This window comes from Esox lucius, chromosome 3 (genome assembly GCF_011004845.1).
Source record: "Esox lucius isolate fEsoLuc1 chromosome 3, fEsoLuc1.pri, whole genome shotgun sequence".
Classification (NCBI taxonomy): domain Eukaryota; kingdom Metazoa; phylum Chordata; class Actinopteri; order Esociformes; family Esocidae; genus Esox; species Esox lucius.
In genome coordinates, this window is record NC_047571.1 from 18025713 (window position 1) to 18041189 (window position 15477).

General features: G+C 42.1%; 1 protein-coding gene across 3 annotated transcripts in view; it reads right to left on the bottom strand.

The window, feature by feature from the left end:
• Positions 1–666: 666 nt before the first annotated feature.
• The window catches only part of rock1 (Rho-associated, coiled-coil containing protein kinase 1), a 53863-nt gene continuing 39052 nt past the window's right edge, over positions 667–15477 (bottom strand). The window contains exons 17-33 of one of the 3 annotated variants that reach the window (XM_010886462.3): positions 14027–14133; positions 12356–12506; positions 11158–11318; positions 10776–10960; positions 9811–9880; positions 9618–9721; positions 9274–9439; positions 9008–9101; positions 8140–8228; positions 7823–8014; positions 7030–7195; positions 4242–4312; positions 4015–4103; positions 3762–3840; positions 3295–3556; positions 2880–3087; positions 667–2480 (exon numbers count right to left, since the gene is read on the bottom strand). In XM_010886462.3, the coding sequence (XP_010884764.1) occupies positions 2411–2480; positions 2880–3087; positions 3295–3556; positions 3762–3840; positions 4015–4103; positions 4242–4312; positions 7030–7195; positions 7823–8014; positions 8140–8228; positions 9008–9101; positions 9274–9439; positions 9618–9721; positions 9811–9880; positions 10776–10960; positions 11158–11318; positions 12356–12506; positions 14027–14133 (2264 nt within the window). In that variant the 3' untranslated portion in view covers positions 667–2410. Of the gene's footprint in view, positions 2481–2879; positions 3088–3294; positions 3557–3761; positions 3841–4014; positions 4104–4241; positions 4313–4333; positions 6604–7029; positions 7196–7822; positions 8015–8139; positions 8229–9007; positions 9102–9273; positions 9440–9617; positions 9722–9810; positions 9881–10775; positions 10961–11157; positions 11319–12355; positions 12507–14026; positions 14134–15477 lie in introns of those variants that run through there. The other 2 variants (XM_010886472.3, XM_020045400.2) reach the window with 2 other exon arrangements.

A 15477-nucleotide genomic window follows, 5' to 3' on the forward strand; every position in this document is an offset into this window, starting at 1 on the left:
TCAAGATGTCCTGGGCAAATGTGATGAAATTAAAAGTAGTTAATGCAATGTACATGGTATCCTGACATGGCATACTGTGTGACAGGAGGAAAGTATACTGCCACCACAAAATGTCACCCTTGATAAAGATGATCTATACTTTCAGCAACCATAGTGTACAAAAATGGTTAAAACCTAAATACCATTGGCCACTATTAGAGCAATAATTAAGTTCAAAACCAGTGGAATGGTAAGCCTGCCTTGAAGACACTGCATGCCAGACATACCTCTTCTTTGATCCCAGGACTGTGATTGTACAATAGCTACAATCCAAAATCTATGATGAATCACTCATCATTCATTATTAATTATTTAAGTGTGTCTACATGCAGTTACTCGGAAATACGAGTATGTACAAAATCCCTCTCTGATCAGCTACATTTACAACAAAAGTCTGATTGTAGATGATAAAGATATGTTTATTGACACATATCCATCAGTGCGGCCTCCAATGCAATGAAACATGCGAATCATCCAAGACAAAATAGTAGATAGTTCCAGTGCTTTCTTCTCTTTTTACTGAAAAATGTAAAAAACAAAACAAAAAACATTTTGAATTAACGGAGGTATTCATGATCCTTATTTTCCGAATTATTTACACCGAGTGGGATTTGCGTGAATGGGATCCTACCATATTAATATTATTATAACTAAATCTTTAACAAGCCTTCGTCAAGGTACACAGTCCAGATACTGTTATGAGATACACACCAGACTCGGGGAACTTGTGTGTTGACACATTACACTATTGCAATAACACATTACTCTCATGAGGCAATTGATATAAACCAGACAGAGAACGTTCTGATAAAACCACAATATGGTAGATAAAAAAATAATGATGGAAGAGTTAAGATTTGTCTTGTTTTTGGAGAACACAAACAGATATGGCAGTAAGATCATTATCTGAACGTTAAGGCACTAGGTGGGCCAAATGCTACACCTGTTTAGTCTTCTACAAATAATTTACAATTCAACAGTGCAGTTTTACATTTGTTAACTTAATGTTTTCCTTTTGAACCATTTAACTATGAGTCAATGTAAGGCAATACATTACAAATAAAAACAATACAAGCAAAAAAAAATATTACAGAAAATGTACCCAATGAACAAAAACAAATCGATTACGTTTTTAGGTCTCCTATACGCCATTACAATGGAATTTCCTTATGGCTTGGAGAAATAACAATAATTAATAATAAAAATAATAATGCATAGATTTAAATGATGATCTTGCATGCTCCTCACTCAAAAACATTTAATACTCAGTTCCCAATACATACTCCGTCCCAACTGACCCCTGATATAACTGACGTGCAGAGTAATAAGGGATAGGAGAATGAAGGCCAGCAGAGTCCATCAGTCAAAGGCATCATAGTCGTTTTAGATGGAAAAACAATTACTGATAGAGTATCTGTTTTCACAGACATGGAAAGAAAAGAATCCCATTTCTGTATCCCCAAGATGTACCCATTTAATACAGAGTTTAGCCAATCCTACAACAGTACCTCAGTGTTGACCGTGTTTACATGCAAGACTCCCAGCAAAACCCCCAGTTCAAAAAAAAAAAAAGGAAAGATTTTCCCATGACTGATGACTGAAATATGTACTACCAACGGCATGGCATGAGCCTCTCTCTTCCCCATTCAGGACCCGAGTTTTGAAAAGATGAGCCACGCCGCCTTCAGGAAGAAATTCATAGTTGCAAGTATGTGGTGCCTGGGTGATGGAGTCTTAGCTGAGGACCCAGGTTGAGAGGGGAGGATAGGAGAGTGTGAGGGGAAGAGCAGGTCTTCTCAGTGTCCCTCTGGCCTTGGGTCAGATAATTGTCCCAATTTCCAGCGCTGGTCAGATTGGTTCAAATGATTTATATAAAATAGGGACTCCTTTTTTATGTGAGAATAAAGGAGGAAAGAATAAGTCCCAACAGAATCCAATGGTTCAGATGGTTAGCTGGAAGAAAGAACAGAAAACAGGTGTCCAGTAAAAGAGTGCAAGTAAATTCACAGTTAGTTAGTACTCCCGACAGAAAACATTTAAGACATAGCAACTGCATCTCCAATATGCTTTTAATGGTCTCTGGCATCATACTTGATAGAGGAAAATGCAACAACCCATATATGCGACACCTGCTACAGGAAAAGTTCCATAGGGCTAAAAGTTAGTCAACGAAACCAACCCACAACAGTTAAGTGTCAAATTAGACGGAAAGAATTCCCCAAGTCAGACCAAAAAGAACCAAAATGTAAGACAGTTCCACTGTTGTTAGATACACCAACACAGTCAGTTAATAACAAAAAGTCAGGCCAAAACAGTAAGGAGATAACTAAAAAGTTAGAACTTCTGATAATATGGTGTGGAGGAGTTGTTGTCAACAAGTGCTGGATGTTGTGTCTGCTGCTTGGAGGCTGGAGGCTGTGGTAGCAGAATGAGACTGCGACCTGTTCATTACACACGGCAGGAGAAGACAAATACCAAGTCATGTGACTGACCGAACAATAACAGACAGTCCACTAGCAGTAGCACAGAAAAATAGGACTCTCCCTGAACTCCCCAGAATATAAGCCTATAATTCCTCAATGTCTTGTATGGACCCAGACAAAACTCAAGCTTTAGAAAGAGTGCAGCTGCTAAGGCAGTGTCAAAGGATTTAAAAATAAAAGGACCTTTAGAAAACCGGGTCTGTGGGACAATAAGAGGATGTTTCTAAGATTTCACTCCATTCCCTTTATAGGGCCGTGTATTTAACCAAAAGTCAAGAATATGATGCTCTGGACAGAAGTAGCACAACATATAAGGAACAGGGTGCCTTTTCTGGCACAAAGAGTCTGTAAGGTTACCTTGGCTTGCCCGTAATGCTTTTCGGGTTCTTGCGGAAGGACTGGTTGGCTACAGAGCGTGTGGACAGGGTGCGGGGCGACGCCCTCATGAAAGAGGAGGGAGGTGTTTTGGGAATCTTCTTGCCCAGGTGGCCGATCCATTTCTTTTGCTCGTCTTGGGATAGCGCGAGCAACAGCATGTCCCGGGCAGAAGTCACATCGTAGTTTACTGTTTGAGAAAGGACAGTTAGAGACCAGCAGCCAGAACTCAGACAGAAACAAACTCAGGAAGTTTCAACCTCTCTGGAACTTTATCTCCCCTTTAACTCATTGCTTACCACTCAAAAAAAGCCAAAGGTAAACATTTATTATTTCATTGTGTATATTAATTAAAACCGTTTTTCTTTGTCTTTATGGTCCAAACCCCTGACTGTACCTTTGCAGGGGGCGATGACATCTTCCTTCTTGTCCAGATGGTCCTTGTGGCACTTGACGTGACAGCGGCGGCACTCCAGGGCAGGTGGGGGCTTAAAGACGTGCCATAGGGGCTTTGCGCAGGCCTCGCAGTTGGAGGGGAAGTGGTAGAGCGTGGGGATGAACTCGTGACCTTTATGGGGCAGACAGTTGGTCTTGTCCCCCTGCGAGACTGTCTCCATGTCTGCCTCCTTCCTGCACTCCCCCTCGTTGGCATACAGGATCTGAACAAAAGAGTCACCGGTTGAGTCTCTCCAAAACACGCCTAAGCATTTCTGTGAATGAAGGACTAGGGTCCTCTGTTGACAGCTGTCGAAATCAACGTGGCTAATGCATTTCCATCAACTATCATTACAAACAGCCACCATGCTATCGGATGCAAGACAAGAGAACAGGAGTTGAATGTCAGGTGAAAACGTTCCTTCCTACCTGGAATATCCTGGGGATCTCCTCGGTCTCAGCACGGTACACATCACCCTGGGTGACCGGACGCACGTGGAACAGTTTGCTGCACACAAGTCATGAGCAATGATCGTGTATCAGAATACAGTCTCAAACTGTTAAGCTCTCTCACGAACAAGCAGAACTCATCAAAACGTCTCTAAGACGGTGACATTTTGTCAATGTTCAAAGAAAAGGCTATTGGAAAGGAAATGCAAACCCATAAAACAAGCATACATACTCGATATCTAGTACCATGGAGGGGTTGGACTGTTCTTTGTCCTGTTCGTCGTTGTAAAACAGAATCTTCTTGCTGCTAACCACCACATACTGAGGAAAATAAAATCAGTAAATAATAGTACGAGTCATTCTGGCCCTAGAGGTAGACATGTTGGCAGCACATCAGCGCCACTCTGACTGGGCCATTTTACATATGCAGCTAAGTCAATGTCTGTAAATTAAATTTACCTGCTTCTTCCAGCCATATCGTTTGATATTAGGTTTATTAGGAATGGACAGCCACCCTTCCAGTCTGGATTCTACACAGGCACAAGATGGATGCAAATTAATACCAAGACTTTTAGTAACAGCCCCCAAAATGTCATGCAGTGATCAAATTCAAACGGAACTGAGGCGGGGGCCCAAGGCAGATCTACTATAACTTAGTGTGTTCAAGTTCAAATAATCAAGCATTTCTCTATGCTCAGGTCACACTTTAAAATAATTATAGTATACAGTATTGTGAAGTTCAAATATGCCATGCTGTTATTCAGTCGTTTTGGATTCAGTGCAAAGGGGAGCAATAGATCCTCACAATAATACCAGTATACAGGTTGAGAATCACAGATGTCATACAAGCAAGCAAAATGCATTTAAATCCAAATGACCACTTTCAATGAAAATACTCATGTCATATAATGCCACTGTCAAGGTCTGTATACTGTATAGTTACAGGATGACATGGCTTCATACCCTGGGTTGTTCAGAACAGAATGAGCCTGTTTGGCTCATGTGAGAAGTTGCAGTTGAACATGATCTCAAATACCCTCTTGCCTCCGTGCAAAATGTTAATTTGTTGAACATTATGAAAGCCCAACAAATGTAATCTATTGCTATGTTGGCAACAGACAAAGCTTTCAAATGATGCCCAAATGGTCAAGATGAACATTTCTAAGGGGCAGTTTTGGGATGTGTAAACAGCAGCGTGCTTGCTCTAATTCCTCAACTGCACAGCCAGGAGTGAACCTGACATTTTTCAGGTTCCTTCCGGAGAGATAAAACCAAAAGTCACCATATTGACGAAGTCTTCTGTAATATATGAAAGTGCACTGAAGTTACTGGCACCACTTTGGAGAGGTGTGGCCACTTGGAGACACCCGAAATGACCACTGAAGGCCAGATATTGCACCTACCCCAAATTTTCCAGGAATATTCATGTTACTGAATATATCCCAAGTAATTTTCAGATTTTGGTTACAACAAATGCACATATAATCATTGTAATGCTTACATGTAATCATCTCTATTTCCAAACTGTTCACTTTTAGCCATGGTTATTAATATGCTTTCCATAAGCCAATCGAAGGGCTTAAGGGTTACATCGAATGGCAAATTTTCGCTAAAGCATGTCATTTCAATGTTATTCTTTAAGCAAGTTACATATCATCGAGTAGTTTCAATTGAACCAACCAAAGCGATGGAATGCCAAGAAAATGTGTGGTGGAATAGATCCCAAATCACCTCAATTCAATATAGCATACATTAAGGTGCCTTGTTATATTCCAAATAACGCGGAGGTCAAACATATGGTATGACGCGATGCCTATGTAGATGTCAACTCCATAATGCTGAGGTCAAACATATGGTATGACGCCTATGTAGATGTCAACTCCAATACCACCACCAATTTCTATATGTTAGCTATGCTACCAGCTCATAAGTACTGGCAGTAGGATTTAACAGTCACCAACTACTTGTAAGCGTGCGGTGTAACTAGAGCGCAATCAGAGATCGTAACGTGACCAGGAAATCCATTCTGACGGTAGCTATGGTGAGGCTGGCCAATTTGCATTGCCCATGGGACTTCCCAGCCACTAGTCAGCTAGTTACACCTTCAACAGTTATATGTAGACTGTGGTGGTTAGCATGAAGCTGCAACATAGTTGGGAATATTGTTCCATTATGTTAAAGTGTTACCAATTTGATTTAAAGAGCATGCTTTTGTACAACACAAGCTGGAAAAAAACTGAAGTGATCAAAAGATCCACTACAAGTGTGTGACAGATCTAAGTGGCATTGCTTCTGTTCGGAGGTGATCATGCCAACAAAGAAAAACATAAGAGAAGGTTTGCTTGAAGCGAAAAAAATAAGGGATCAGAAGAATGGGTTTGATTCATGGTTTTCAGACATGTTTTGAAAGATGCTGCTCAGAGTGATGGGTTAAACCAAAGTATTATATGAATCATGATTAATGGTTAGTAAAATATCTTGTGAATCATGATTTGTGCTTAGTAAATGAAAATGTCCCCACCCTGACACAAAAGCCAGGCTTTTTTTTTTTTTTAAAGCCAACTAGGTTAAACGCCACAAATAAAAGCTTTAACCTCTTTCTATCACTCGGATTGGCCTTTCAAAAGTGTTGGTAAAGGCACACAAGAGGGATACCATTCCCCAAACCCACACCAAAAATCAAATCAAATCACCCAAAACAGACAAAACTGAAAAAGGTAACAGACACACAGTATTGCAGGCCGGGCCTCAGCCTCAGAGTTACTCACAGAAGGAAAAGAACAGAAGATACAGAGATAGGGAGAAGAGCAACGAGAACCTACTGGAAATGGGGGAATAAGATGAGGAGTTTAACCACAGACACATTCAAAGAACAGCAAAACAATGTTGGCAGGGCTCCAAAAACGAAATCCTTACAGGAAACCTAGGAATCAGCATTCTACACCCACCTTCATGCTGTAATACACTTAATCGTATGTTTTGGGGACAGGCTTTGATGGGCGTTACAAATGTGCCTATTGAAACACTATACAGACGCAAGTCTAATCACTTCTGAAATTCTATGATATAGTAGTTGGGCTACAGTCCCGCCCCTGGAGGGAGCCGTCGATCTCAGTTTCATCTTATTAACGTCCCATTAAACGAATCCCGTGCGCCACAGCTCATCTGGAGCAGGACCAAGGACCTTCGGCGTAGCTTGTCCTTTGACACGGCAGCCCCTGGTGAGCGGACCCTGTGGTGACCTTACCAGCAATGTTGCTGTCGGTTTCATCCGTCTGCAGGCTGGTGACGCTGGAGTTGTCCATGCGCAGCTGCAAATCGTTGAGCTTCTCCCTGAGCTGCTCGATGTCGCTCTCCTTGCTGTCCAGCTGCATCTGCAGCTCATTGCGGTATGTGCACTCTTCTGACAGTTGCTGTTTTGGGAAAAGGACAGGCAAGCAAAAACCTAACTGAACGCAGGTCATTTTGGGAACAGCAGATGCACGGCACCACAAAGAGGAAATGTAGTGCTGTCTGTCATGTTTTACTTCAGCTGTGCTCGAAATCAGAAATGGATTTTATAAATACTGTGATCATAATTATTATGAATATACAGAAAAGCTCTCTTTGCTTAATTTTAAAGCATACTACTAAATGAAAGGGTTCAAAAATTATAGGATTGAGACAAATCTGACACTACTGCCAAACTCACTGACAGACAGTTCAGAAACACATTTACTTGCTAAGAAAATGTACATATCTCCAGAATCGTACTTGATGTATATGAATCAATATAAAGAGAAATGAAGAGAGGGATGGCATGGCTGAGAGCTTTTGATTGGTTTCATATAACCATTCAACACAGCAGCAGACTTCCTAGTTATGTTTTAGGACAATTAAGGCAAAATAATGTGTAGATGTCAAGGTTAATTAACAACAATTACCAATTCTCCTTAACAGGGGAAGACTGGCAGTCAGATGAGGTGAATTTCATTGTTTCTGACTATTCCAAAGGGAACGCAGTGTATTTCTCTAGGCAGACTGAATAATACATTACTGACCGCCTGCATCTCACTGAGTTCCTTCTGGTACTTGATGGCCATGTGGTTGAACTTGTCCTTCTCCTGATTGAGCTCTAGTTGCAGCTTGCGGTTCTCCTTCTCCTTCTTCCGCAGGTCAGTTGTGCTGCCCTTCTTCTTGGTGTCCAGCTTCATATCCTTCCTGTTCATGATCTCTGCCAGCTTGTTCACTGCCTGGAGGGACAAAGTTGAGATGGAACAAAGCTTAAAACACTTGTAAACACATGTAAGTTTAAAAGGGAAAAGGAATAACACCGCATTTGAGGTATAAATACGAGGCAAAACGAGAAACTCTTTACCTGAGTCTTGAGCGTGCGCTCTGTGCTGAGGACCTTCTCATAGTTGGCCTTGATTGCGTTTGCGACCTCCTCTTGCTGGGAGACATACTCTGCAGGGGAGATGGAGAGAGTATTAGGAAATGGGCTTTAACTGACGTATAGGTAAGGGACCGTTTAAGGGACTCCATACACCTCATCCATTGACCAAGAATACAACAGACCCAGACTAAAACAGAAGATAATACACCTAGAATACAACAGACCCAGACTTAAACAGAAGATAATAAACCTAGAATACAACAGACCCAGACTAAAACAGAAGATAATACACCTAGAATACAACAGACCCAGACTTAAACAGAAGATAATAAACCTAGAATACAACAGACCCAGACTAAAACAGAAGATAATACACCTAGAATACAACAGACCCAGACTAAAACAGAAGGTAATACACCTAGAATACAATAGACCCAGACTAAAACAGAAGGTAATAAACCTAGAATACAACAGACCCAGACTAAAACAGAAGATAATACACCTAGAATACAACAGACCCAGACTAAAACAGAAGATAAACACACCTAGAATACAACAGACCCAGACTAAAACAGAAGATAATAAACCTAGAATACAACAGACCCAGACTAAAACAGAAGATAATAAACCTAGAATACAACAGACCCAGACTAAAACAGAAGATAATAAACCTAGAATACAACAGACCCAGACTAAAACAGAAGATAATACACCTAGAATACAACAGACCCAGACTAAAACAGAAGATAATAAACCTAGAATACAAAATTACAATAGATACAGAATAGAATAATACAACACCTAGAACATAAAATCCCACTATATTATGAAAACGTAATTTTTACGTTACCTTCCTTCTGAGTTCGAAGCTTTTCATCCATTTCTGCCTTCTCCTTGCTGAGGTTCTCCACATCTTTGGTCAGGGTTTTATTGGATTCCTCAAGCTAGGGGAGAAAACAAAATAATTCACAGGTTAATGTGTAGATGTCGTATAATCATTATCAGAATAACAAATGCTACTAAGATGCGGTTTCCTCTGTGCCCACAGACCACAGAGAGTTTGCATTGATTTGAGCTCCAATGCAGGAGAGGAACGTGTATTCAAGGCGCACTGACCCGTGAAATGGTGCAATCCTTTTCTGTCAGCTCCTGCTTGTGCCTGGCCAAGGCCTTCTTGTTCTCCTGGCTCAACTCAAAGTATTGCTCCTCCTGGAGCGCCCTGGCCAGCTGTTCAGACTCGGCCTTGGTTACCGTCAGATCCAACTGGGCCGACAACGAGTCCCTAGAGAGAGGGCGCGCACACATTTAAATGGAATCATAATCGTCCCGGATTTGACAGTAAGGTGGTCGGGAAGTTGCACTCTATACTGGTAACATATGTCGTTAAAATACTGACGCTTGATACATTCAGAAAAGCATGCAAGTACATTTAGAGGAGTTGACATGATCTGATTTGGTACCTTTCGCTGTGCAGCTCCTGCACCTTCTTGTGCTCTTCCTGGACCTGCCTGTTCTTCTCCTCGATCTCTTCTTTTAGTTCCTTCACCTGAGTTTTATAAAGCGTCTGAAGGCAGAGACAGAAGACATGGCATCAGTCTGTCGGCCAGCCACTGAGAACTGACATGGGGCAGTGGGGTAGAGGAAGCTACTCACTGAGAAATACTGTTCGGCCTCAAGTTGGTCCTGAAGTTCCCTCATCTGTCCCTCGTTGCCCCTGTATTGCCTGTAAAACAGACACACCACTCTTCGTAACACTTTGTAAGCATATACAGTATACTGCGCACTCGTGTTACAGAAAACACGGGGGGGGGGGGGGGGGGATCAAAATCCTATTATCCTAACCCAATTATGGACAAACAACCCTATACTATTCAGCAGGTGCCTGGGGTGTTATTAGATGGGGAATATTACCACCACTCCACCCCTCCATGCAAAGCATTGTAGGGAGAAGCCTGTAGAACGCACCAGAGCCAGATTAAAGATCCAGCCAGTCTAGTCTGGTGGGAGGAGCTGGACTGTATGTTAATCCTTAATCTTGTGGTGTAAACACTTCATAGGGAAGCTTTGCCAAAGTTACCCTCTGAGCCGAAATAATGACCATTGTAGGACAGTTTAACATTTTGACTCCCAAAGAAGTATTAGCTGGCAGCGCGAGTGAGAACAAATTAAAACTAGACTGTGAGAATAGCTTTTAAATGACTAATAAGTCAGATGCATGTCTGGAAGGCATTCCATTCATTTGGAAGGAATGTAGATGCATTAAGACAATACTCAATGTGGCTTGTTGAGGATCAAGGTGGAAGTTACCCACAGATTTGGGATCAGATCATCAAACCTCCAGCCCAGCAGTAACTATTAGTAATCTCAAACACTGAAACCCAGTCAACTGTGCCAAGGGTCATGAATTCATGTTAAACTCCAGTGGCGTAGAGGAACTACTTCATCCATCTATGATACATTGGATTGATGCCTCAGAAATCCCACCCAGTAAACAATTTCAAAATGGTACATTTTTAAAGTGCAGTCCCCTGTCCTCAATCTATATAGGATGTAAACGACTTCCTCCGCCGTTTGGGGTGGGGTCACAAGTCAACCCGTTGCGGTCCGTGACGACTCACTTGGTAAGCTGCGCCAGCTGGAACTCGAGCGAGCGTTTGCTCTCCAGAGCCGTGTTGATCTCCTGCTTCAACTGCTTCTCCGAACCCTTCAGCCGGTCCGCCTCCTGCCAGCGGCTCTTCAGCTCGTTCTGCGCCAGCAGCCTTTTACTGGACTCCTGCTCGAGCTGCATCCCCAGAGCCTTCACCTGAGAGGACAGGAAAAACCGTTGGTCCTAAACATGATGCCCAAGACGGGTCTCCTGCGTTCTGTTAGGAGGCATGAATCCTAACTACTATGTGTTGTGCCACAGATTTCCATCTTTTTGGCAGAATAAGGCGGTGGTCACGGTGTGACTGTGGCCATGCAGCCTAGAGAACACAAGGTAGCGCCAGGTGAAGTCACCTCATCCTCCAGCCTCTCCTTCTGCTTCATTAGCTGCTCCATCTTCTGCACGGACTGCTTCAGGTCAAACTCCAGCATGGAGCACTGCTTCTCCACCTCCACCACCCTGCTTTCTGCTCGCATTCGCGCTGCACTTTCCTCCGACACCTTCAGCTGCACCGCTGGAGGGAGACAGGAGACAAGTCACTAAAACCACACACAGTATCCACCATTATTCTATCGAAGGACCCTCTTACATACTGAATAGGGCATTTGAGTCAGTCTGGTGGTGTGGTTTATGAAATAATTACAAGACCTTATTGGCTGAATTAGTTTTGCCCATTCCTGCAGTACATATGAAGCTAAAATTAATTAAAAAATATATATATTAATGAATAATTTCATATTTTTTTTAATTCTTCGCTTGTTCAAACCCACAGTTTAATCAACTGTGGCTGGAGTCGCACAGGTGAAACCGCTGGATGTGGACAGCCAGCCTTGTATAGTGACACATGATCTGCTGTGGCGAGGCCGGTTAGCGCGCTGACAAATTCTCAAACAATGATACAGGCGGCTTATGGTAGAGTGATGAACATGAAATTCTCTACTGGATACGCCAGCCTGACCATTTCACAATCCCTCAAAACCTGAGACGTCTATGGCAATGTGCTGTATGAGAAAACAGCACACTTCAGTGAGGCCCTTTATTATCCCCGTGATCATGCTGTTTAATCAGCTTCTCAATACACCACACCCTTCAGGTGGATGGATTATCTAGACAAAGGAGAAATAATCACTTACTGAGATGTAACGTTGTTCGAGAAAAAAAAAACAATTTTCAACTCATGGGCCCAACACTCGACATGTTGCATTTATATTTTTTATGTTAGTCTATTGAGCTAGTCTCGTAGCAGGTGAATAGCTAGAGGCTCTGGCTCATTAGTAGGTAGTTTTCCACTGGAAGAAGTCAATGTTGCTTTAAACTGTGCAAGCCTGAAGTCAAGTCTGATGTTTTTAGAAGATAAAATCTGGACCCCGTCTTAAGACATACGGAGATAGTGTCAACATCCCAGAATTCCTCCCAACCCATCCAATGCCCCATGGGTATAAGAGGAGCAGGTGGGAGAGACTCGGGAGATAGAGGGGGAGAGACGCGAACCAACAGACAGACGGGGTGAAGCAGTGAGTAGGGCGTGCTCCAACACAGACTAAAACATACCATGCATGGCAGCTGACTTGGCCTCCTCAATGGACTCATATTTGTCAGTGAGCTGGGCCCGCGTCACCCTGTGTTCTGTCTGTTCCTGGTCCAAACGCTGCTGAAGGATCTTTAGCTTGTAGTTCAGGTCGATCTCCAGGTTGTTTTTCTCCTGTTGGGTAGAGATGAGGGGGTTTGCCTTTTAGATTACAATAAATATGATTACATGGAGCCCCTCATACATTTAGGTCCCAGATAGATGTACAACAGATTGAATTCATCCCCCTTGGACTAATGTGGAGCGATAATCTGAGTTAATTCAATTAAAATAAATAGCGTAATATGCCAAATGCCTATGTTGTTTCTTTAAACATTTTCTGTGAGGTTTGGTTTTATGGCAAACCAGCACTGCATCTTACAGTCCACACATAGCATGGTTTGTTTTTTGTGCAATATTGCCCAGTCTGTCCATGGACCTTGTCACACTGTTGAAGTGTGACAAATGGATTTAGTAATATAAGTGGAATAAAAAACAGAAATTTTCAAATATCATTGAAAAAAGAAAATCTAAACTTATTCACCCCCCCCCTGAGTAAGTACATGTAGAAACACCTAGCACAGAGATTACATCACATCATTGGCCTATGAAAGGTTTATGCACCTGAATTGTGCAATATTTATCCCTAAATTCCTGTCTCTGTCAAGGTGTACAGTATCATGGCTGGACTGCAGTTTTTAGTACTACCATAGCTTTTAACAGACCTAAGTAACCAAAGTAAAAACTGTGACTGTAGATTTAACCTTATGCTGTTGGTTATTGTCCCGCCGAAAGGTCCATTTCTCTGCCAAAAACCCTGAAGCATTTCTCCTACTAGAATTTTGCCAATGGATTTTCAGAAAACTCTCCCAAGTCTTTACCAATGTCCCGCATACCCAAAATATTAGGGCACCATCACCAGGCATGAAAAGGAAGTTACTGGGGTGTTGGATTGGTCCCAAACACGAGGCTTTGAAATTAGGCCAAAGTATACTCTAAATTGTAGCAGCATTACATTTGTGCCTTATACAGGATACTAGTTTTGTGATAGTTTCTTTTTTTTCTTTTCACACCATACTTTAGGTAATGATTGTGTAGTCACTAATGGTCTCACGGTCACATTGTGAAGCAGTGTTCTTCATGTCCCTAAACCTCAGTCCAGAAGGACAACTGTATCTTTGATGGTTGAATATTCAAACTACAGCATAACTATTAACTTGGCCATGCTTAAAGAGATACTGTCTGCTTCTGTTACACATCTACCAATCACTTCATGAAGCTTTCAAAAAAAATCTCCCTGTTTCTTGTAGTTAAATTGGTGCTTCAAATTCAACACTTGACCGAGGACATTACAAATGTGGCGGGGCAGAGGTAGTAAAAAAAAGGCACTGTGAAATTTGTTAACCCATCTGGACCCCTGAACCAATAACACAGGTACATTCGGTTAACAACAAAGGCATATTTATAGTAAATGTCTGATTTACCACAATTTAAAAGAAAATAATTACTAAAACAACGGTTTTGTCTTTGATATGTCCATTCAGAACAATCCTGGCAACAGGTGGACATTAAAATGGACTGGAAATTCATTATAATATTACATTCTGACAGCAGAATACATTTGTGTGACATTTGGAAAGACTTGGATGACAAACCTTCTCCAAGTTGTTGCTCCTCTCCTGGGCTTGCTTCCGTTCCGACTCAACTTTGGACAGACTGAGCTTCAAGTTCTTATTGTCCTCTTGAAGACCCGTCATCCGGGCTAGAGACACACACAGAAACAGTGTCACCATCAAAACAGTGATTTGCGTAACATGTTAAATCCACATTGGCAACACCATAAAGCATAGCTTTCAGATCTGGAAAACTAAATGCGTGGAACACGACAATAAAGTAAACATTTATTACACACTCACTTTTGTACACTTCAAAGTCAGTCTGAAGAGCAATAATAACTCAACATGACCCATCTGACATTCTTCCTGACACATCTCCTACTGCACAAAAATAATGAAAGGTCTTCTCACCAGATAAGAGGAGAGTTTGATTAATTAATTTGCGTCTGATAGGAATGCTGTGGGAATTGGGCAGTGCCTGGGCACGTTTCATGTTATGAATGAGACTAGTTAGAACTTGGAGCAAAGGCTCCCCAGGTGTCCCTTAAATAGTTGAGAAGAAAGAGCAGGACCAATCAACTCAGATCAGTGGAACATGCTGAAGACTGAGTACACTGAAGCAAACCAAAATGGTGTAGGCAATCACATTAGTCCACGCCAGTTCTAATGCAGGGCCAAGAGAATCCGGGTTTGGAGACAGACACTACGCATTTACTCAAACCGAGTCATGCCCAAGTCACATTTACCAAAAGAACAATGAGTGCAGTCTTTGGGTATAAGCAACTAACTGTCCCAATTCTCTAGCCTTTTCCCTGTTCAGTGCACTCCAGTACACAGACTTCAAAAGTCTAGGGTTGGTTTAAGAGACCATGGTTACATGAGTGCTTGGATGTCTGTTGTAAGTATAGACACGCCCCTATGGGATGGAGGTAGCAACGGCCGGGGTCAGCCCGTCACACTGTAGAATGTGGGGCCCTTATCGAGGCAATGCATTTTTTTTAAAGCCAATAACCAGCAATTATACGCCTTTGTACTTGGAACTAACAGACATTTTGGCAATTTTAATCTCGTACAATTCAGTATTTTTTCCCATGAAGCTGAGATCAAAGGCACTGACAACACGGCCCACATTTTCAGCCTTTTAGATCATGTAACTATGTATTCAATTATTTTATCTACAGAATCTTTGGACAGTAGCCATCAGTCAATTAACATATATTTCACAATATTCTGGATATCATACAGATTAACATTTCCTTTGCCATTTAGGCTATAGCCTGTTGCTAAGGTCTACTGGGCAACTGGTCAATAAAAATGCCACAGCAATTTCAACTAATCCATACCTACAATCTGCTCGTTATCTTGCCACCACTCAGAGACGGCACGCATTGTCACTACCAGAGACGGCACGCATTGTCACTACCAGAGACGGCACGCATTGTCACTACCAGAGACGGCACGCATTGTCACTACCAGAGACGGCACGCATT